General features: G+C 40.5%; 1 protein-coding gene across 2 annotated transcripts; it reads right to left on the bottom strand.

Annotated features, from left to right (window-relative positions):
- Nucleotides 1-1,347: 1,347 nt before the first annotated feature.
- Nucleotides 1,348-18,975, bottom strand: BRD7 (bromodomain containing 7). Of its 2 annotated transcripts, XM_064459417.1 has the most exons (17): nt 18,815-18,975; nt 18,201-18,409; nt 17,301-17,430; nt 16,860-16,917; nt 15,088-15,232; nt 11,244-11,354; nt 10,712-10,896; nt 9,713-9,836; nt 8,993-9,068; nt 7,981-8,088; nt 7,292-7,424; nt 6,280-6,391; nt 5,034-5,090; nt 4,056-4,167; nt 3,769-3,912; nt 2,520-2,663; nt 1,348-1,547 (listed from the first exon to the last, which is right to left on the bottom strand). In XM_064459417.1, exons 1-17 carry the CDS (start codon nt 18,861-18,863, stop codon nt 1,483-1,485), a joined length of 1,962 nt encoding a protein of 653 aa, XP_064315487.1. In that variant the 5' UTR covers nt 18,864-18,975; the 3' UTR covers nt 1,348-1,482. The 2 variants fall into 2 exon arrangements, with proteins under 2 accessions (XP_064315487.1, XP_064315488.1); XM_064459418.1 differs by lacking the exon at nt 5,034-5,090.
- Between the last annotated feature and the right edge of the window lie 3,156 nt (nt 18,976-22,131).

Genomic DNA, 22,131 nt, shown 5'->3' with positions numbered 1-22,131 from the left:
ACTGTACTCTGTGAAAGGTAAGCGACATGCTGTATCGTGAGCCAGTAATGATTTGGCTGGCAGGGTGGTTGTGCACCTTGTCTTCTCCAGTAGCAAAAAAATGACTTCACATATTAATGGAAAAATTCATTCCCTGGAGTACTATTTCACATTCAATTACCTAGAACTGCAAAAAAAATTCTAGCGGTGCCTTTATTAAGAACTGTTATGGGACAACTACTGGACAAAAATCCAGGCTGACGGTTCAGCCTTTTTGGAGCAAATTTTAAGAATTAGGAAAGTTCAAAACAATGAAATAAACACTTCTGCAGCCAGGAAGGGAGGTGGTGGCCATAAGGCTGGGCATAGAGGGATGGAATTCATCATTTTGCTTTGCCTTTAAGTTACCTCTTAGTTTGATCCCTAGCCATTGCTAACCAGCCAGAACTGAACCACTGCATGTCATTCCTCTTCAAGTTCAGGATTGTACTGGAACTACGGGGTAAAAAGGAGGAACATTTAAAAATACTTCTGATGCCTGTGGTGGAACCTGTGTATGGCACTGCCTGGTTGGGTGGTAAATAACGTGCACAGTGAAAAGTCCCTTGTCCAATGGTCACTGGCTCCATATCTAACACTGCAAATATGCTTGAATTCTCCTCTGTGCCTGAATGGTGTGTTGTCGCTCAGCTTTGTCTGCACTCTTGGTGAATAGGGAATGGACTTCTAATGCTAGGAGTTTTCTAAATACGCTCTCCTTTCTGATAAGCCTAAACCAATTATCATGGTAGTGTTTAGCAATACCTCCAAGTAGTAAGTCTATGTGAGTGTCTCAGAGTTGACTGTACTATTTAATGTGGTATTTTTACTTACTGGCAGCAAGCTGGTTTTAAGTCTCAACTTATCGTCACAATACATTTCCAAGCCTGCCCTCAAGTTTTTGAATGCTGTGAGCAGATGGTGTTTCTTCTCTAGGAGGAGATTCATCTCTATTCAAAGTCTCACAAAGCTGATCTCTTGTTGATTCACCAGTCTACAGCAGTTTTCTTTAAAAAAGTTTATTTCTCTTCCTCATGATTGTAAGAGTTGCACAGTAATTTTAAAAAGGGAAACTTGCATGTTCAGACACTAGTGATTTCTGCCCCAACCAGATTCAGAAACAGAGGAGTCTATACCTTGCTTTTAGAAACTGTTAGTTCCGTCCCTGCACCACATATAGGCACATTTTCACTTACGCATTGACTTTTCCAGACACTTCACAATCTAGTAAAACTTAAATGCTGCAGAGGTGCTTTAAAATAATAAGAAATGCAGAAAGAATAAGTACATTTAAATAGCAGAAGTATCTCTAATAACAAACACTTCAAATGTCATCAGTTCCAAAATTTAATAAACAAAAGTAGTTTAACACACAATATACACATGCTCAGTGAATGCACTTGAAGGAAGTTCGTCTGGTTCTTAAATAGAATCAAAGAAACGGTTGTAAACTTAACCAAAGCTTCAGACTGTAACTGGACCACACTCATTTTCAGGGATGGTGACAGTCTTTTTTGGTTCCTGAAAGTCTGAAAGTTTACAAAAGATAACAGGTCAACTACCATGTGTAAGTTTTAAGCAAAAGAAATGCATCTACTATAGGGTCCTCCTAAAGCAATTTGCCATTTGTGAAGATAGTATTTTCCTGACAATTACAGAACACAGTCTTGAGTTCACTCTATGTTTCAGTTGGTTCTGTTAGACAGCGCTGTACCAAAGGGGCTAGGAAAAAGAAATTGCTCAACAATTTTGAAAGTGAGATTTCTTGAGTAGCTTCCTTGAAAAGATAAGTTCCTGAAGTAATCCTGCTCTTTTCATTAAATAACATCTTAACTGAAACTTTTTATAAACCACTGATTGACTAAATTTGTTGTGTAAATTACATTTCTTGAAAGGAAATTCCTACCTGCCTTAAAAATTGGGGATGAACACAAACTCTGGGTATGCTTTTACTGTCTGTGTGCCAAAAGGGGAAGATCTGGTTCTGGCACTTAATTTTCCACTGACCTGACGCCTTAATCCAGCAAAAACAGTAGTTACTTTTGGCTGGATGAGTTGAGCTGACCTGATGCTGTCACCTTCCAAAGCACCACAGCTGGCCAAATTAAGCAAAAGGAGTGCACAGCCAAAAGCTTGGAGAAGAAGGACACCTGACATCCTTGTTTTAGCAAGTGAGGGATAACTCTTCTCTTGTAACTTCATGCTAAATGGAAAAGATAAAACTGAATGGATTCCCAAGCTTTAAAGTTTGGCAATGCTCTAAGATGAATGGTAAAATCAGCTACATAAAGGAGTTAACTAAAGTTCCACACATCCAGAAGATTAATTTTGGACTGAGACCAAACACAAACTTTCCATTAGAATCAGAATTTTAAAAAAGGAAGAAGAACTGAAAGTTGGAACTAAATTACTGCAAGTTCTACCAGTAGCCAGTCTAATGACTTGCAGGTGTGGCTTTATTCTAGTCGAGCAGATACTACAATACATGTTTGTGTACTCACCCTCTGTCAAATCTACCCAGCTGTCTTCTGTATCAGGTAAAGGAACTGAAATTCCCATGGCTTTCCGGATTCCATACATACTAACGATATCACCTGGTGTCACTTGTTGTGCAAGCTCTTTCAGGTTATTGGTTACTCTCTCCGCTAGAAAAGATAAGGGTGTATTTGTATGCTATAGAGACACAAAATAGCTGATACGAGCTCTTCACCCTGTAAACTGTTTAATTATTGAAGTACAAATGGAACTATGTTCAGTAATGTTTCTGCAACAGAAGAGTCTCCTTGTACTGTGTGGAGTCATGCAAGACATACTGGGAACTATAAAAGAGATGGCCACAAAGAATAGGAGGAATGAAATAGCTGCTGACCCAGGCCTGATGCCATCAAGAAACACCCAAAGTTGAGAAGTAAGCCAGTCATGCTTGGGTCACATGGACAGAGCAGCTGGGAGAGATCTGGTGGCACCACCCAGCAGCTGCTTTCAGGATTCAGCAGTTAGTTTGGTATAGAAACTAGAGACTGTTCTTGTTGCTACAAATGTGGTTTTCCTTCAAGAAGAAAGCTGTAAGTACTAAAAACTTTATAAGAAAGGTGGTATTTGATCTGGTTTAGATTTGGTATCATATCAACTTGGTAATATTTCTCCAATGGTGGGGAATTCATCATATTGCAGTGATGTGGTTACTTCAGGCTGCAGATGCTGTCGTTGACATTGCACAAGTTAGTTTTACTTGCAGAATGAACACCCTCTGCACATAGTCCTATCTTAGTTACGCAGCCTGTGCTACTGGCCACCTACTAACTGACCTGTGAGACAAGGCGCTGCGCTTTGCTCAAATAATAGGATGAATGATGGGTATTAATTGGTATAATAAAATGGACTGATAACTAGATCAAACCTGTAATGAAGCTAGCTTTACACTAAGAACTTGGTAACACTTAAGCAACTCCTGTTCAAAGCCACTGTAAAAAAAAAAATAATCATAGAGGTGTTTGGCTATCGCCCGCCCCATGGCATGGAAAAAGCTCCCAATCAGTTCTAGGGAAATTAATGAAGAGGAAATACCTGTAAGTACTCTTCAAAACTTACAACTGGCTTTACATGGAGAAAAAGTTAAATTAATCTTCTAGGCCTAACAGGGCATGTATTCTGCACTCTAAGTGATAAACCTTGATCTGTCTTGGAGTTGGATTGAGCAAGTTGGGACTTGATCAATTCTGTAAGAATGACTAGAAAAAGTCTATTTACCCAAGTGCATCTCTCTGTAAGATGGACCCAGAAGACAGATCATATTAGGGGGTGGTTTTGTACTTAGTCGTTCATTTTGAGCATCCTGGAGTTCTCTCAGCAGCTTTGTTGTTTCATCAAGTTTCCTCTGGAAGATTTCAGCCTCTGTTTAACGAAGAAAGTCCTAATAGTAAGAGTATATTTACTCACATCATGATATAAAATAGGGTAAGGCTGACTATGGGAAGGGATTGAGCAATTGTAACAGTTACAGTACTTGCTCTTCTGATATGTCTAAGAAAACTCACCCTCAGAGTCAAACTCTTCTACAGGCATGCCGAAGTTCGTAACTGCTTTTAGTGCTGTAAGTCTGTCGTTATTTGCAGACTCCAACCTGGCGGCAATATCAATCTCCATAAGCTAAAAAAAAGCAGCAAGTAATAACTTAGATAATATTTAAACCAGCCTTGACACAGAATTGTTTGGGGAAAATCAGAACACAAAGTTAGTTAAAAATCAGTCTGCTCTACCAAAGAAGTGAATATACAGAGGGGAAAGTGGAAAAGCCACCCTGTGACGCTTTCAGTGTTTCTACAGTCACCAGGTTACTGTTCTATTCCAATGGCATCTGCCAAAAACACTGGGCGCATGCACAAATGCTGTAGTAGTAACTAAAGACCAGCATCCCAATTTTTAAAAAAAAAAAAAAAACAGGAAAAAAACACTTGGGGCTCACCTACAGCAAAGGCCAAACTTCAAAACCAACCCAGGAACTGGCTGCAGATGAAGGCTTCTGGCAGCCCTTTCCCTAGAACTACGACTGTGCTTTTTCTAATTTAACAAAGCTTGTGTGGAATCATTTGAGAGATATATTGTATGCCTAGAGGGGCACAACGTATTTGAGAAAACTTCTAGAAGACAGCTACATATCATGTGATGTTTTACAAGTTCACATTAAGCCAAATCAGATTAAATACGAATAGAACAACTATAGCTGCCAACCAAAAATCTAACACATGGTTAAACAATCACAAATAAAAATATAGAAGCATTTTCTTTCAGTTTCTTGACATATAGTCTCATTTAAGACTTAACTTTTTGGAGATTCTTACTCTCCAAATGCCTACAAACCAGCATGCCCTTGTCACGATGCACAGCGTATGGATTTACAGCTTGTCCAAGTCGCAGTGTGGCTGCACAGGCCTTAGCTTTGTAGGCAGTTTGATAACTAACTGTGGGATCAGGCAGGTTGGTTAGAGTGGTTAGCTGATATAGAAAGATTTTACCTTTAAATCTTTCATCATATCACTTCTTTCATGTGGGCCTTCCACTTCTTCCAATGGCTGAATAGAGGAAGGATTTTTTTAAATAAGGCGTTAATCTTTTCTTTACGTTCAGAGCCAAGCCTTACACAATGCAGTAATTTTCAAGTGAGGTAAATATACAATGTCATAATGAGCTTTCTCTGTAAACCAAGTTACAAAGTAGCTATTTTTTAGAGGCTTTCATCAGATAGTAACGTTTACTAAAATAAATTTTTTCAGCACACATTTTATTGCTCTTTGCCAAGTCCACATGCTTCTTCTCAGTGATGTCATATCAGAGATTATTTATTGGGGGGCAGGAAGAAAAGGAAGGAGGATCATTAGAGGCCAGAATGTATTTTGGTTTCTATATGTAAATATATTTCTCTTAATACTTGCAACAGCAGTGGTTGAACCCTGTCAGTCAGTGTCACTATTGGGTACTAGAAAAGAGCTAAACTAATAATGCTGAGCGAAGGTCTGAACTGGAGCTAAAGGCTGATCTTTGATCCATGACCTATTTCTAGTATTAATTTATCTAATATCTGACCCATTATTAAAAGGCTAAATGCTTATTTCAATAGTTCACGTTAATCTGAAAGTCAAATTGAGACTTTCAGTTAATAGGAATTGTCTTGTGGAGGTTCTCAACTAATTCTTGGGTTGTCAATTAAGTTAATATAGTTAAATCAGCCCCTTTGATTCCTGTCATGTTTGGCATATACAGGTACTGAAATCTCCTAAGAAGTTGAAGGGTAGCTGTTTAGTGTTTTTTACATAGCACGTATTTGAGTTTAAAAGCACTGCACCAGATAAAGGGAGTAACTAGTTACCAGTTCTCCTGAACCAAATAAACAGTGGCCGCTAGGAACAGGATGCACTTCCATGGAAACAAAAACCCCCTCTAAAATCACCTCATTTCTAAACTGCTTATTGATATTTTCTTACTAAATGGAACAGGAGCTAGTGCTAATGGGAGTGGAAGAGTAGACAGAGAAAGAACATGTGACTATCTACAATATTTTGTTAATTTTCCCGTTTCACTAGTTAACAAGCCAGATTAATCCCTTTCCAGAAAATCCACCTTCTGAAGACAAAGATCAGTCTTCGCTTCCAAATTTTACCAATTAAAAGGGAGACCATCAATAGGATCAGAATCATCGTTTGCTAGCTTTATAGCTTCTGTGCTGAACAGAAAGACCAGACAAGTTCTCAAATCCACTCTTACCGTTTCTAGTTCTCTGAGAGCTCTAGAATGTCCTCCTTTAGTTAGAACATCAAGCAAACTATCAGCCATTAAGAAAGGATAATCTTGTGATTTCATCAAGAAATCATGAATACTAAAAGATCAAAAGATAGTTACAGTAACTACTTTCATACCAAACATTCAATGGGGAAAAAAGTCAAATGTAAAGTCAAACCAGTATGTACAGCATAGGACACACAAAAAGTAGGACAGAACTTGATCTAAATGGCTTGCCTTAGTTTAATTATCCACACCTTTTGTAGCGAAGGAACCCATTCAGATTCCTTAAAAAAAAACTGCCTGAGGCAGCATACTTCTCCTAGTTTTACAGCTTCAGCAAACTGAAAGCAAACTTGCACAGGCACTTAACTTTTGCACTGTACTTCAGTATTCCCGTATTTCACATGGATTTATACCACGTGATCTATTTTTGAGATTCTCATAAAACAAAAGGACTTTAACTCTGAAGTTATTATAATCAAGAAGAATACAAACAATGAGAATTAGTTATTTTTACCATAGTAAATAATATGAAGGTGAAGCAGTATACACACTGAGAATGGAATTGGGAATTGCTAGCTCTGGACTCAGCTCTTCCACTATGACCACAGTACCATGGTCAGTATTTGACATTAACACTCAAAGTAGTAATTAAGTTCATTAACATTAAAAAACCCAGTTTATCTAAACATTTGTGCCACTCAACATTCTTCTGGCTTTGAACGTTAAGTCCTTCAGAGTTAGTCATAAATATATTCAAGGTTTAGACTGTACATTCTCATGCCTCAGTAGCACCAAAACCCTTCCTTCTTGGCTAACTCCGCTTTGCAGGCACATTCTCTTATTGAAGTATTTCTTAAACAAAAAAACCTCAGTAGGCTATAAAGACAGCAGTAACCCCATTCAACGGCAAAGACCCAGCCCATACTGCAGTGCTACACATAACTACCTCTGTACATGACAGCTGTAATACGCACCCTAGTTGTCTGGTTACCTGAAAGATCCTTGATTAGAGTCTTCCCCGTATGCTGAATAGATCAAGTCAGAGTCTTCTTTGCTTATGTTGGCAAATGTAGAATCATATGTTGGAGCATAGGAACTATAGGGTCCGTAATTCAAGTACGTCACTAATGAATAACAACAGTGCTAATTATTACCTCTGAGATGCGTGTATCAGAAAATAATGAGAAGGGGGTATAAAACAATCCCCCAAAAGGAACTTTTAGGAACATATTTCTTATGGTGAAAACAAACTTTCACAGAATACCATCTCTTCACACTGTAACATCTTCCAGTAACAGCTACATCAAATGCATTTTTATTTACAGATGTTTTATTAACAGTACTGAATGCCTTAACACAATATGAAAATTCAGTCTGGTATTGGTAACAGGTTCTCAGGCTCCCTGCTCTGCTCTTTCAAAGCTGGCAAAAACCTTTACCTACCTGGTATAGTTCCTTTTCTCAATATAGATGAACATTTTATTCAGTACACCTCCCCTTCTATATGTGTAAATTAAGTTAGACTTTGTGATGTGCTGTTCAGTCATGTGAGAGCGACATGCAATGATGTGCTTTATCATGAAAAACAACTTAGTTCCAAACATCTGTATGCTAGTAATGAGATCAACATATTTTGTTCAAATAAGGAGGATTTATATTTTTAAGAAAATCAGCACTTGCCTGGAGTAACCTTGTTTCTTTTATCTTCTTTGAACCCTTGTAAAGTATTAACTCCCGACTGAAGTCTTCCTGCTGTCATACCCAGCTTTACAGGGCAGTAACCTGGTTCTACAATAGGATGTATCAAGATACAGAAATACTGAAGGCACAATTAAGTGACATGGGAAGATGTCCAAACTCATTGAATACTCACAGCCAGAAACTTCAGAATAAACAGGATAAAACTCTCAAACTGTGTTTTCTTCTCCAAACACTTCACACTAAAGGCTGTATGTAGTCTTAAACATGAATCCAGGCCAAGTAAGTGGTAATACTAGTTAAGTATAGAAGATTTAGCCTAAATGTTTTTACTATTAGTCTTCCCTCTTCCTGTTCCCCAACAGAGGCTGCATCATTAAAGAGGATCTGATTCTTAACGTGAAAGACCACACTTCATTCTTGCTGACGTTTTCTACTGCACAAATAGGGCAAGGGAGAAGCCAAGCTTTCAGCTTGGTTTCTGTCTATTCTAGACTTAATCAGTTCAGCTCTGTAATGAGCTGGCACTTAAATAGTCAAGCACCTGCACTCCTTTAGGTAGTGACACTCCATAGATAGCACTGACATGACAAAATGGCTTGGGAGTCAGACAGCTCCCAGTGGCCATCTGTGACCTTCTGTGTCAGCAGATACTGCACTCTGTATGTGGACCAGCCCAGGAATTAGATGAGCCCAAACATAGGGCAGGTAGCCTCTTTTCCAATGGCAAAAGCTTTCTCTTGCTGCTCCCACAATGAGCTGATGCTAAAAGGAGAAGCAACAGCCACTGAGGGCTCCCTCCAGCTGCTCCTAACAGCCCCCACAACTGGCCCCCATCTACATGCTCCCTCAGCTGCAGCTTTTTAAATCCAGATGTCTATCAGACTGTGAAGAAGCATTAGGTTCTTGGCCAGCATTTGCTGCTCTGCCCTAGCAAAGCAACAGCAGACCAGGTAGATTAAAGTGGCTTGTTACCCAAACCATGCCAACTTACCTCCTGCAGTAAGGTCTACAGGATTAAGAAGGCCCAAAGTTGTTGTACCATCTGGTCGTCGTCTTTCAAATTCACACTGAAATAAGATCGGACTATTTTAATTTATGTATTAGTTGAAATTCATGGTCCTAAAACTAAAACATTTAATGAAACTGTCCTATCCGTAGGAATCAGAAAGTGATTTGGAAAGGTCAGACTCAGAAGTGAATGCCACTCTAACTTTTTTATTTTTACTAGATAACTTCATTATTGCTAGAGGCACAAGGAATTAAGAAATTATGATAAATACTAACATTTCTGCAGAGGCTAAGAGATCAAATATGTAACTCATGTAGAAAACTAAATGGGCCCAGTATTACCACACTAGGTTCCTTCTCCTGTAGCATTAATAATCTTTAATCAGATACATGGCTGTTTGTTTCAGAACCACAGGGGTTTTTGCAGGTTAGATTTGAGATATTTTCTTGAGATTTCTACTAGTCATCCTTTCCTTCTACTTTAGCTAAAATTTCTGAAAATTTAAGCTGAACTTGCTCTGCTGATGAAATTCAGCATTCAACTCACATGCCTTTTTTAACCTTATGTTACACAGATGATCAGTCACGTACAAAATGGTGTAAACTGTAGTAAAAGCGTACCTTGAATTTCAGCTGGCCTCAGATGCTAAGTAAGCCTGGTTTACAAAAAAGTCAAATGTGCTACCAATACACAAAGATTTACCTGGCTGTTTGCAAGTCGTCTTGTTAACTTCCCTCCAGATTCTCTTACAATACGATCAATCTGCTCTTGTTCCCTTTCCAAACTATTGTTTCGTAATTTGTCTTCAAGTGGATCTTTATCCTTCCTGTGAATAAAGCCCACACGATGTAGTTACTAGCTTTAACAGATAGATTTAACAGACACCAATTGGCTACATATCACGAAAGGATACAGTGGAGGAATGTTTTTGCCAACTATGCAAACTGTTTCTGTGGACAAAACAACCAACAACAACAAAAAAGATTTATATCCACAAATGCTTTTTAATGTTAGTAACTGTAACGGTCTTTGTGTTTAGATTACTTCAGTCATACTGATATCCTAGTCTAGCATGTTGCCAGATTTTATGTCATCACTCCCATAAGACTAAGAAGGATATATTTGGTGAAATATTAGATATTCTGAATTTTAGTATCTATATTTTCAAATCTGTAATAGAGTCACTAGTATTTCAGAACATTGAAAGTGGTATTTCTAGACATTAAAAGATATTTCAGGAAGTGTATGTTCTGTAGCTATGCTATGTTTCAATGTTCAATGTTTTATGTAGCTATACATGTTTCAAACACAACTGCTTAGGCCAAAAAAAAAAAAAAAAAGGCGCTTGAAATTGACTATAGTTATTTGTACCAAAGGTCATGTTTGCAAGCTTTCTCCAAAACAGTACTACTCATGTGAAAGGCACTAAAATAGCAAATAATTGGAAGAATGGAGTTGATGAGCAGTACAGGGTTAGCGACATAAAAACAAAATGATGGTATCATAGAAGATTCTAAACTTATTTATTTTTGCTATATGAGGACACTTTGTAGAAATGTTGCTCCCTTGAGGTGAAGAAGTCTTACTGTATATGCACTACCAGAAAGAGGGAAACCCAGGTCCATCAGTCCCTAAAAGTTGTCTTGTTTCAGTAGCATTTAAAGGGTGTATCCTACAATGGTTATTGAGATAATACTTCACTTTTTGTGTTCTTTGCTAGGTGTTTTGAACACTTTGATGTCACCATCCACAGGTTCTCCTTTGTCTTTCCCAGGACCACTTTCATCTTCCCCAGCTTGCTGCAGTTCCATCTTGTCCTTCTGCTTCCTTGTCTTCTGCAGGTCAGCCATGAATTCTATACTTTGTTTCAGGCTCTGAATTCTCTCCTAAAAAACACCAGAATCCTTTTATCTGCTACTTCAACAAATCTTTTCCTAATCTACCCACAGAGGATAAAATTATTTCAGATATTTCTTTCTTATACTAGCAAGTATAAAGGCATTTTAGAAAATGAAACAGTAAATGCAACAAATATTTCTCCAGTAAGTGATCTGGTACAGTACTAAAGCATGAGCCTTAAATAATGTACTACTAAAATTTTACTGTGCAAGCATTTTACAAATGTTAAGCAAGTTTTTATTTATTTTCATGAGATCCCTGTCAAGTAGAATGAAAGAGGGGAGAAAAATGAAGGAGCACAGTTTTTAATATTTTGTTTTGTATTTTCTATTACCTGGCTAAGTATCTTCATCCCTGAGTGCAGCAGTTTTTTTGCAGCTTTGTAGTAAATGGTGTCTGGTTTGTTGTAAATCATTGCATTAGTACACATCAGTTTGAAGTTATCCTGTACAGACATTAATAATTTTGGAATGACAGTTAAAATTTAATCATATACCGTATTAAGATCTTTGTTGCACACAGTGTCTTGAGCTTTGGGGAAAAAATTCAAAGAATTTTTTTAATTAATGAATTTAAGAAATCTATTTAATTAAAAACTTACACAGAAGTAAGTATGTAAATTAGATTCAAGTCTCAAATTAGCACCCCAATAAACATCCTGAAAGTATTCTTAAGTGTTCAGTATTGTTCGTAGTCTTTAAAGTTTTAATGGAAGTCCTCTTATCTAAAATTACTCACTTCCCTGACCAATCAGCAGGCATTAAAAGAAAAACAGAGTGAAGCAATGTAAAAAAGAGAACAAAGGTAACTTAAAAAATAGGAGAGCTGCAACTCAAAGTTAAATCATTACAATGAATATGCCAAAGCTTCGGTTACAATGAAGAAAAATGTATGCTTGTTGGAAGTTCATTTCTTGAATGACTGAGCTAGAAACTTAACTTCTAAACTCACTGCAGAGCCTCTACAGGTTTTATCAGGTTCTCAGCTATTTACAAAGACAAAAGTTAAAATGAAAAACTAACCAGAAACAGCTGAAACAACAGGGAATATTCTTCTTAAGTTCTGGAGCTCTGAAGAAGAATGTGCAAGATAATACAACCACTACTATTAACTAGCATCTGCATAAGTTCAACTCATAATTACACACCAATTATACTTCTCAGGTCCTTGTCTAGCCAAGTAAAGAACTAGAGACTACTTCTGCTGAAAAAAGCAAAACAAAACAAGCCCCCCCACCTTTTAAAAGCTTTAGGGACCTTCAAAACAGGCCCTCAAACCCACTAGACACTACAACACAGGGTTAAGCAGCTGCTGCTAACAGGACTGAACTCATCTTTCCTTCACTAGTTGTGGATCACAGAATCACAGGTTGGAAGGGACCTCAGGGATCATCTAGTCCAACCTTTCTAGGAAGAGCACACTCTAGACAAGATGGCCCAGCACCCTGTCCAGACGACTCTTGAAGGTGTCCAATGTGGCCGAGTCAACCACTTCCCTGGGGAGATTATTCCAATGGTTGACTGTCCTCACTGTGAAACATTTCCTCTGGTGTCCAATCGGAATCTCCCCAAGAGCAATTTGTGTCCATTCCCCCTTGTCCTCTCCATGTGACTCCTTGTAAAAAGGGAGTCTCCATCTTCTTTGTAACTACCCCCCTTAAGTACTGGTAAATGGTGATGAGATCCCCTCTGAGCCTCCTTTTCTCAAGGCTGAACAAACCCAGTTCTCCCAGCCTATCCTCATCTGGCAGGCTTCCCAGTCCTTTGATCATCTTGGTGGCCCTTCTCTGGACCCCTTCCAGCCTGTCCACATCCTTTTTGTACAGCGGGGACCAGAACTGTACACAGTACTCCAGGTGTGGCCTGACCAGCGCTGAGTAGAGTGGGATGATGACTTCCTTCTCTCTGCTGGCGATGCCCTTTTTGATGCAACCCAGCATCCTGTTGGCCTTCCTGGCCGCAGCAGCACACTGTTCGCTCATGTTGAGCTTTCTGTAGGTCCCTTTCCACAGAGCTGCTCTCCAGCCAGGTGGATCCCAGTCTGTACTGACTCCTGGATTATGTTTTCCCAGGTGCATGACCTTATACTTGTCCTTGCTGAACTTCATAAGGTTCTTGCTGGCCCACTCTTCCAGCCTATCCAGATCTCCCTGCAGAGCAGCTCTCCCTTCTGGAGTGCCTGCTTCCCCACTCAACTTGGTGTCATCAGCAAACTTCTTCAGGCTACACTTGATGCCATTATCCAGATCACTTATAAAGATGTTGAATAACATTGGGCCCAATATCGATCCCTGGGGGACTCCACTTGTGACAGGTTGCCAGTTTGAGGAAGAGCTATTTACCACCACCCTTCGGGTGCGGCCTGTCAGCCAGTTCCCCACCCACTGCACAGACCACTTGTCTAGGCCATAACACATCAATTTCTCCAGGAGGAGACTATGGGGGACTGTGTCAAAGGCCTTGAAGAAGTCCAGGTAAACAATGTCCACCACCCGCCCCATGTCAACCAGGCCAGTCACTTTGTCATAGAAGGCCACCAGGTTTGTCAAGCACAATCTGCCTTTAGTGAAGCCGTGTTGGCTTTTCCCAATTGCTTGCTTCAATTGACTTGCGATGGCCCCCAGGAAGATTCGTTCCATAACTTTCCCAGGGATTGAAGTAAGGCTGATGGGCCTATAGTTACCCGGATCCTCCCTCGTGCCCTTCTTGTAGATAGGGGTAATATTCGCCTTCCTTCAGTCCTCTGGGACATCCCCCATTCTCCATGACTTCTCAAAGATTATGGAGAGCGGCCTTGCGATGATGTCAGCCAGCTCTCTCAACACCCTTGGGTGGATGGCGTCAGGGCCCATTGATTTGTGGGGGTCAAGCTCCTGTAGTAGTTCATATACTAACTCTTCCTTCACTGATGGTGGGTTGGTGTTTGGTTCAATTGGCAATTTTGTTCCCAAAGCCTGGGACCCAACAGTGCTGGTAAAGACAGAGGTGAAGAAGATGTTGAGGACCTCTGCCTTTTCTGCATCGTTGGTGATTGATTCTCCTTTTCTGTTTAACAGTGGGCCTACGTTTTCCTTCTTTTTCTGCTTATGGTTGACATGTCTGAAGAGCCCTTTCTTGTTATTTTTTATGTCTACAGCCAGTTTCAATTCAAATTGGGCTTTTGCTTTTCTGACTGCATCTCTGCACTCTCTGGCTATGCCCTTGTAGTTCTCAGCAGATAATCCTCCACTTCTCCATTTCTGGTGTGCTCCCCTTTTGGATTTGAATAGACCCAGGAGGTCACGGTTGAGCCATGGGTGCCTCTTGCTCCGCTTACTTCTCTTACCTTTGTAGGGGATAAATTGGCTTTGTGCTTCCAATAGAGACTTCTTGAAGAACTCCCAGCACTCACTAGCTCCTTTGTCTTCCACGGAAGCTTCCCATCGAATCCCTCTCAACTGAGCCCTGAGGGCACTGAAGTCTGCTCTTCTAAAATCAAGAATCCTTGTCTTAGAGCTGACCTTCAGCACACTCAGCAGGATCCCGAACGCCACAATATTGTGGTCACTGCAGCCAAGGCTATCAGTAACCGAGATATTACAAAGCAGGCTTTCTCAGTTTGTGAATAGCAATTCCAGCAGCACCTCATTCCTGGTTGGCACATCTAACATTTGTATCAGGAAACAGTCCTCTATACATTCCAGGAACTTGGTGGATGACATGCAAGCTGCTGTATTGTTCTTCCAGCAGATCTACATGACTAGATAATCCTGGTTAGCACAGAGGTGACAGGAGGCAAATGACGAAATAGCAATTGGCAAAGCCAGTAAATTCACAAGACTCGTTTTTTGAGAGGCAATACATTCAAAAGAAGAGAGCAGTCTGACAGAAATGCTAACATTTTCATTCTTAAGTAAAGATCTAAAACGACGTGCTGAAGGACAAACTGACAAGTTCTATTTAATCCTGCATAAAACCTGAAACTATCCACATCTTTTTGAGATGCATATTTACAAACAAGAGTGCTTTCTCTTTCATTTCCAGAACTTATTTGCTCACAGACATTCAACAAGAAACATTTCTTCAGGCAGAACTACTGGGTCTTTTGGCATCTTCATATTCTCATGAAATACCAGAGTTCGAGTCAACTGAGCATGTAATACATCTGTGTAGTCATCAAGATAAGATTTATAGAATTACCTTTAATTCTTCTATGGACTGGTACCCATTGTTCTTGATCTTCTCTTTCATGGTACTAAAATCCATTGGGTTTTTAATGATCATGGAGTAGCCAGGGGCAATAAAGTCAGTCACAGGAAATGAAAAGAAAGAACTTGGATCCTTTCTGTTAAATAAAATGACAGGGTTTTTTTGTGTTTGAACTTATAACAAAGAACATATTGAGCCTGAAATTAAACAGAAAAGAAAGGACTAAGCTGAAAAGGAATCAAAAACGTAAAGCTAGAAATGGCTTGTGTCAGCAAAAACTTTCACTTTTGAAGGTTGAAAAGATCCCACAGGCAAGCCCATATACCAAAGACGTCCTACGAACACATTTAAGAAGTTAGTTCTACACTTTGATAACTACCTGCATCCCAAGAAAATTAACAAAATAGAACAAGCCAGACCCTTTTTTTAAGGTTTTGGCTTTTCAAAAAGTGGTTTTATATTATAATTAAGTCATTGAAAAATAAAGGGAACATATGTCATACGAATCTATACTTGTCATTCATTGCTTACTCTGAAATTAACAGAAGGAAAAAGCTTGTTGCTAAAAACTGTGATAGAACGTACATATTTACAATTATGTTCATTTTCAGGTTATGTAATATTATAGTTTTTTACATTACAATTTCGTAAGACTTTCAGTGGTCTCTGACATACACTGATGTTCCTGGGTGCTCTAAATAGCATTAAAATCAAATACAGTTGGTTGGTTTTTTGTCCTTCTGATCAGGCTTAGCTGATAAGCTGGCAAGAATCTCTCCTCCAAAACCACTGTTTGTTGGTTTTTTTGATTGGTTGGGTTTTTTTGTTTAGTTTTTTTCCCTTTTTTGTTTTTCACTAAACTCTGTAGCATGAGACTGGCCTCCTATGCCAGGGTCGATACGACTCACACTGGTGAAACCCCTGGCATTTCAGGCCTTCTTCCTGAGGCTCACTTACAACTTATGGATTTCTATGCCAAGTTGTTGCAGAACAGTGCAAAGCATTTCTCTGTACATACTGCGGAAGCTCACAGCGCAGATATTCTGCAACACCCGTGGAACACTTGCACAACAGCTTCCAACTGAGACAGGACTTGACACAAAAAGTGGCGGCTGCTTTCTGTATGCATGGAAAGGTAGCGAAAACGCACACACTTTTTGATGGTTGGTAGTTTCTTGAAACTGACACCTAGGTCTTGATAATTTAAAGTTAAGAGAAAACTCACAAAGTTTCAAGCTTTATCTGGTGAAACAGGTAAAGGGAAAGATCTTTCAACCGCTCTTGTACAAGTCATGCAGATATTATTAAAGTCAAAAGAACATCTTAAAGCACAGATTACTTGAAAGAACTGCAAATCTGATTGTTTTAATCAAAAGACATCTGGTTAATAAGACATTAAGAAAACATAGTTTAAGTTTTCAAGTGCATACATCCTTTACAGTAAAATGGGAGAACTCAAGGTAAAAGAAGTTTTGGCAAGTTCATTCCAAACTCCTGTGCCTCTCTGAAAAAAGGTTCTTATAAAGAAAGCATCACATTACTGGAAAATGGTCCCATTTTTGAAAGTTTTTTAAAAGTACTCTAAACTTGAAACTGGAGGTGTTTACAAGAAGCCTAAACTGAGGAGAAATTGTAAAGTATGCATTTTTAAACTAGTGCTTAAATTCCTAAAATAGTCCTGTAAACTCATCTTTTTATATGCCTCTTCCCTTAACGTATGTTTTCATTTCATAGCTCTGAAAGCCTGCAGCACAGACATTTACCTCTGCAGCTGTCTCATGAGTTGATTCAGAGCTTCCTGAAGCGGTGTCTGCTCCACCTCTAGACCAAAAAGAAGCAGGGGGAGAAAGGGTGTGAGACAGAACTGACTGCAAGAGGTACTAAACTTCCAAGATACTAGAAATCAACTGAACAAAAATAATGCAACTTGAGAATTCATCATAATTGAAAAGAATACAGTGGCAAACCACACAATGCATATAGGGTATCTGCTTTTCTCACTGGCCTTCCTTAACATCCTGCTCACTCTGCCACAGGTACCATTCTGCAGTACACAGTAACATAATTCCAGAATTTTCTATGAGATGGGGAAAAACACTGAGACGGTAAAAAGCGTCAAGTCACTTGCAATAGACAGAAAGAACAATAAAATGTGAGACAAATAAAGAAAACTGGAATCAGCAAAAGAAATTCTTTTCCCCTACCTTCCTGTTTTGATAAAGTACTTGTCAATGGTTTCTCTGATGGCAATTCCAATCTGATAGGGGTCTGACATTTCATTTCCTGTTCTCCCTCACTGTCTGTGTGGTCTCGGTCTCGTTTCTTTTTATCTTCCTAGAAAGAAAAAAGACTGTTTTAGAAACTTAGAACCTGCAAACCCAGCACTATTACTGTACATAATGCTATCTGGGTTTTTCAAGACAACCTCACATAGTTTAAAAAAAGTTTGTAAGTCTTGAAAAACTTGGTATTCTTTATGTACTGTCTCCATCTGCTGGACAATAAGGTAATTCAGCTATCCAATGCAATCTATCACAGAATTATTTTCTTTAAAAATGTGACAGGCAGCCACTTATAGTGTGACAGGAATGACCCTGCACTATTCTCTGCACAGAGAATTGTCTCCAGTGGAGGTCCTATGATGATTTTTGAAGGTTTTAGAAAAACAACTAAGAAAGAGTCAGGAAATTTAAAATTAGAGGTACCCATCATGCTTCAAATAAAGGCATTATAATTACTTATCACGTTAAGAACCCTGAGAAATACATTTTTTATTTTTTAATTAAGAACTTGTAAAGTCTTCATTCTTTTTTATATAAATTGATTTAGACACAGAATTTCCCCCCCTTTCTAATTTTCTATGTTTAATTGGCTCTTATACTTGCCAATATTTTTTCAAAGATGAGAAATTTCAGATTACTTCACTAATCTTTTTCTAATAAAAGTACCTGGAGAAAAGGAATTGGCAAAACTACTCTACCGAGTTTGAATGTATTCCAAGTCAAGGATACAAGTTACAGTCATAACTGCTCAACTTTTGATGTGAAGACTACAGAAAGCTGGAGCATTTTTTGTTGCTAAAATGCACTCGCATCAATACGTACCTTAACTTTTCTCTTTCGTTTCTCTTTTTCTTCTCCAGGAACTTGTTTTTCTCCTTTCTTTCTCTTTTTCCTTTTTCTGTCCTTGTGTTTCTCATGTTCAGATTTGTCTTCGTATAAGGTCGAATCAAGTCCTGCGTTTCCAGTAGAGAGTTCGGCAACTTCACTTCCTCCAACTTTCAGCACCAGCTTCAGTGGCTTTTCCACGTATTCTTAAACCAGCAGAAAAATACGCCGTGTGAGTACCGCAGAACAAGCACCCTTACGGTCCGCACCAGCTCCCTGCCGCCTCAGAACCCCCCCAAATCCTGTCACTAAACAGGATCTCATTTTCCTTCCAGACCCTGCGACTGCTTCTGCCTCTGCTCCCGCAGCAGCGAAGCTGGGCCCGGGCTAGCCCGGACTGGCGCCAGCCCGCGCCCCGCGGCGGCGCCAAGGCCGCCCTCCCGCCCCCCGCTTCGCCCCGCCGCTCTCACGCCGCACCGGCGGGTGGGCCCAGCCCGGCCGGGCCACGCTACCCTGCCCTGCGCTGCGCCGCGGTGGGTCGGACGGCGGCGAGGGCCGAGGGCTTGCACCCACTCTGAGTCCCCCCTCCCCAGCAGACCCTTCCCACCCACCGTCGTAGGGGTGCTTGTCCGACTTGTGCTTCTTGTGCTTCTTCCCCATGGCGACGGTGGGGGCGGCTCGCCCGGACAGGCCGCGCTGCTGTGGCGGAGACCACCCCGCCGGCCGGCCGAATGACAACGCGGCGAGAACGGGGGACCACGCAGCGCCCCCTGGCGGGCTGGAGGTACGGCAAGCGGCGCCGCAGCCGGCGCAGGCGCAGAGGCGGCGGCAGTTGGATGGCGGGGCCGGGGCGGAGACGTCCTGTTGCCGCGAGCTGTGCTCGGGCTAGAGGCCGGGGACGGTAGGCGTTTTTCTGCTGTGGGCTGCGCTCGGCCGCGGTCAGCCCGGGGGAGGTGCTGGCTGGCCGGCCCAGCCCCGCTCCGCTCCTCGGGCAGCGCTGCCCCTCCAGAGCCCTCGCAGCCCCCCGCTCCCTCGCAGCCCGCCGCGGCCCCTCTCCCCTCGCACAGCCGCCAGTAAGCCCCCGCCTGCTCCCCTGGAGATGCTCCTTGCGCCCTACCTGAGATGATCTGTGCCTACTGCCCTGTCACTCTTGTCCCGCACCCTTGGGTCTCTGGGGCAGCACAGCAGTTCAGTGGCTGTGGCGGGATGCAGCCTAAATACTCCTGTATTTACACTAGCCTGTGCTGCAGAATCTCCCCGGCCGTCGCTGTCGGTGTCAGGGGTCAAGTGCGATACTAGCAAAAGGAGTGCTGGGGAAGCCTGCTTTCCCAAAAGTGTAGTTTATGTTGCACCTGACTAGACACAGAGGCCTGCAAGGGTTGCCTGCTTCCTGGCCGCGCTGCCTGTTGAGGCATGCCAGGTAGAGCTCCAGCTCGTGGCAGACCTTCAATCTGGGATAAAGGCCGCTAGGAGCGGCCCCCTAGTCCCAAATGTTTGAGAACCTGTGCCCAAATTTTTGCCGGTGGGAAGAGCAGAGGCTGTATATGCCTGAGGAAGGGTAGAAGCACGGGGATGCTGAGGTATGTACTGATGAAAGGGTAGCAATGATCGTTGTGCCTGTCCTGCGCAGGCTGGGCCAGGCTCAGCCCTACAGACTGAGTGCCTAAATTTGCCAGCTGGTCTTGAAAGAAAATGCTTTATAATCAGTTTACAGATTTAAGGAAAATACCTGTTTATTTTCCTTTACAGGTTAAAAATAACTTAAATAGAAATTAGGACCTGCTAGAAAGAGTGGAAGTTAACACATTTGCCTTGTCTGGTAGTAATTCCCAAAGCAGGCAAATGCTTTTCAAAATTACATATAACACTGATTATATATTCTTTCAAAGTTAATAGTGTATTTGGTGATATTGCTTAAACTGCAGTCACCGCTGTTTCAACAACAGTGTAGGTATTGTTTTCTGCTAACACCTATTCTGTAATAGGTCTTGAAATTTCACTTCTGTGAAGTTTGGAGTGCAAAAATAAACCGTGTCTATTCCAAAAGAGAGGCTTTAATTTTATTCCCACAATCCTGTATTCCACAAGCTTGTTGAATCACATGTGATATTTTATAGCCAAAGAAAATAATAGCTGTTAATTAGGAATTTATTATATGTGTAGCTGTACTTCTACACGAGGTTTATTTTGAAAGCTTGAGAAGTTAGAGAAGTCCATTGTCCATTCAGTCACTGGGAATTTAATCAGATGTGACAGATTCGTTTTGCATTTTACTGGTTATATTTACTGTCATTTAGTAACATACTCAGAGAATTGAGTGGGTGGTGCTCTGTAATAAACCACAACTTTCCTGCTTGATCTTACTCCAGTAGTTTGAAATTCAACTATAATAGACACAGTTGTTTTTCTAATTCACATCTGGATCCTTTAATACTCATTACATATGCAGTTAATGTTATTAAGCATATTTTAGTGAGAGGTAGAGGGCTTTTGCCTGGGATGTGGCCACACGTAGAAAACACAAGACTTGTAAATATTTAAAGGACATGTTTTATAGAATGAAAAAAAAGTTGCTATATCCTCTATTCCCACAAGAGGATTGGCAGACTTTCTGTTTTTTTCTTTTAAATGTTATATGGCAAGACCATTTGTTCAATTCTTATTCTTAAAATTTCCTGCTTAATCTTGTGCTGAATTTAATGACATTTGAGAGAATTATACACAAACAAGTAATGTGAGATATTACCAACATTGAAAGCTGCCCTTTTTAGGTGTCTCATTGAATAACATCCCCTGGATCAGAAAATGATGCTTTTTCTTAACTGTTAGCGCAGGCACATATATGTAGAATACATATAATTTTTGCCACCCTCATCTGTAGCTCTCCTTTGCAATTAAAAGATCAGTATTTCTTTCTCCTAAAAACACTTGTGCAGCCTTTCAAAGCACAGTTCAGCTTGGGCAAGCTTGGAAAGAGAAGATGCTGCATTTCTCAGCAATGTTCAAGAGCATTGCTGTTGGGTCTTGCCACTTCCTTGAGAAATGAGCCTGCGTTCCTTCATACTCAGCTGGCTCTGCTGTTACCTGTAGCACCAAAGGAAAGCTAAAGGAATCTTATCCCTGCCTCCTCTTCCAATACATTATGTCTTCTCAGCCCGGATTGGGGGCAGTCCTTCCAATTTCAGGGAAACTTAGGTGTGCAAAGAGGAAGAATGGAAGTCCTAATGCCCTACAAATCAACAGAGAGGCTGGATACGACTTGGGACAGCTGTCTTAAATATTTGAAAAAGAATTTGTGATATCATCATAAAAAGGAGGCCTTACTATGACCTCCTGTTTCCAAGCAATGGTTTTTTATATTTTCAAATATGTTATTTTTCAACAACAAATCACATTGTTTACAAATTATACTTTTGCCAGGTAAAAGTGAAAGCTGGTGGTTTTCAGAGCTGACTCAAGATTGCAAAAGCTTTGCTAGTACAATGCATGCGTGGTGCTGTAGCAGCTGAGCTGTCCGTGTAGGCAGCCTTAGAGCAGGACTAAGTGGATGAGAGGTCTTCTATTTCTTCTGAAGGTTACAGAAACTTTTATTTCATTTGAAGAACTTGGTTGTGGGAGTTGATTGTAAAGATTATCACTTCTTATATGTGACTTCTTGAAGTAAATTTATCCTTCCCCGCATGATCTGCTTTTTGAGCAAAATACACACTCTGGTTAAGGGAACACAAATAGAGAAACTTCTGTTAATCACAAAGAAAAAGACAATATTACTTTGGACCTCAAAATATGTTGTCACCTAGGAAAGTTAATAGCTTTTATTGTTACTTGGTCTACATGTAGCTTTGTAACAAGATCTCCATGTCAGCTGAGGCTGTACGATTTTTGCTAATGCAAGGAAATGGTAGAATGCTTATTGTGACTGCAAACT

This window comes from Phalacrocorax carbo, chromosome 8 (genome assembly GCF_963921805.1).
Source record: "Phalacrocorax carbo chromosome 8, bPhaCar2.1, whole genome shotgun sequence".
NCBI classification, from domain to species: domain Eukaryota; kingdom Metazoa; phylum Chordata; class Aves; order Suliformes; family Phalacrocoracidae; genus Phalacrocorax; species Phalacrocorax carbo.
The sequence above is the reverse complement of the archived record's forward strand: the minus strand, read 5'-3'. Positions and strand labels throughout refer to the sequence as shown.

Bases quoted from the DNA above. Each gene is read 5' to 3' on its own strand.
- BRD7 (XM_064459417.1), bottom strand. From the start codon at position 18,863: ATGGGGAAGAAGCACAAGAAGCACAAGTCGGACAAGCACCCCTACGAC. The intron at 11,355-15,087 runs GTAATTCTATAA...ATGTCTGTACAG, and splicing joins AGTCCATAGAAGAATTAAAG to GATAACTTCAAACTGATGTG. The intron at 9,837-10,711 runs GTGAAGTATTAT...CTTTATTCACAG, and splicing joins CCTAGCAAAGAACACAAAAA to GAAGGATAAAGATCCACTTG.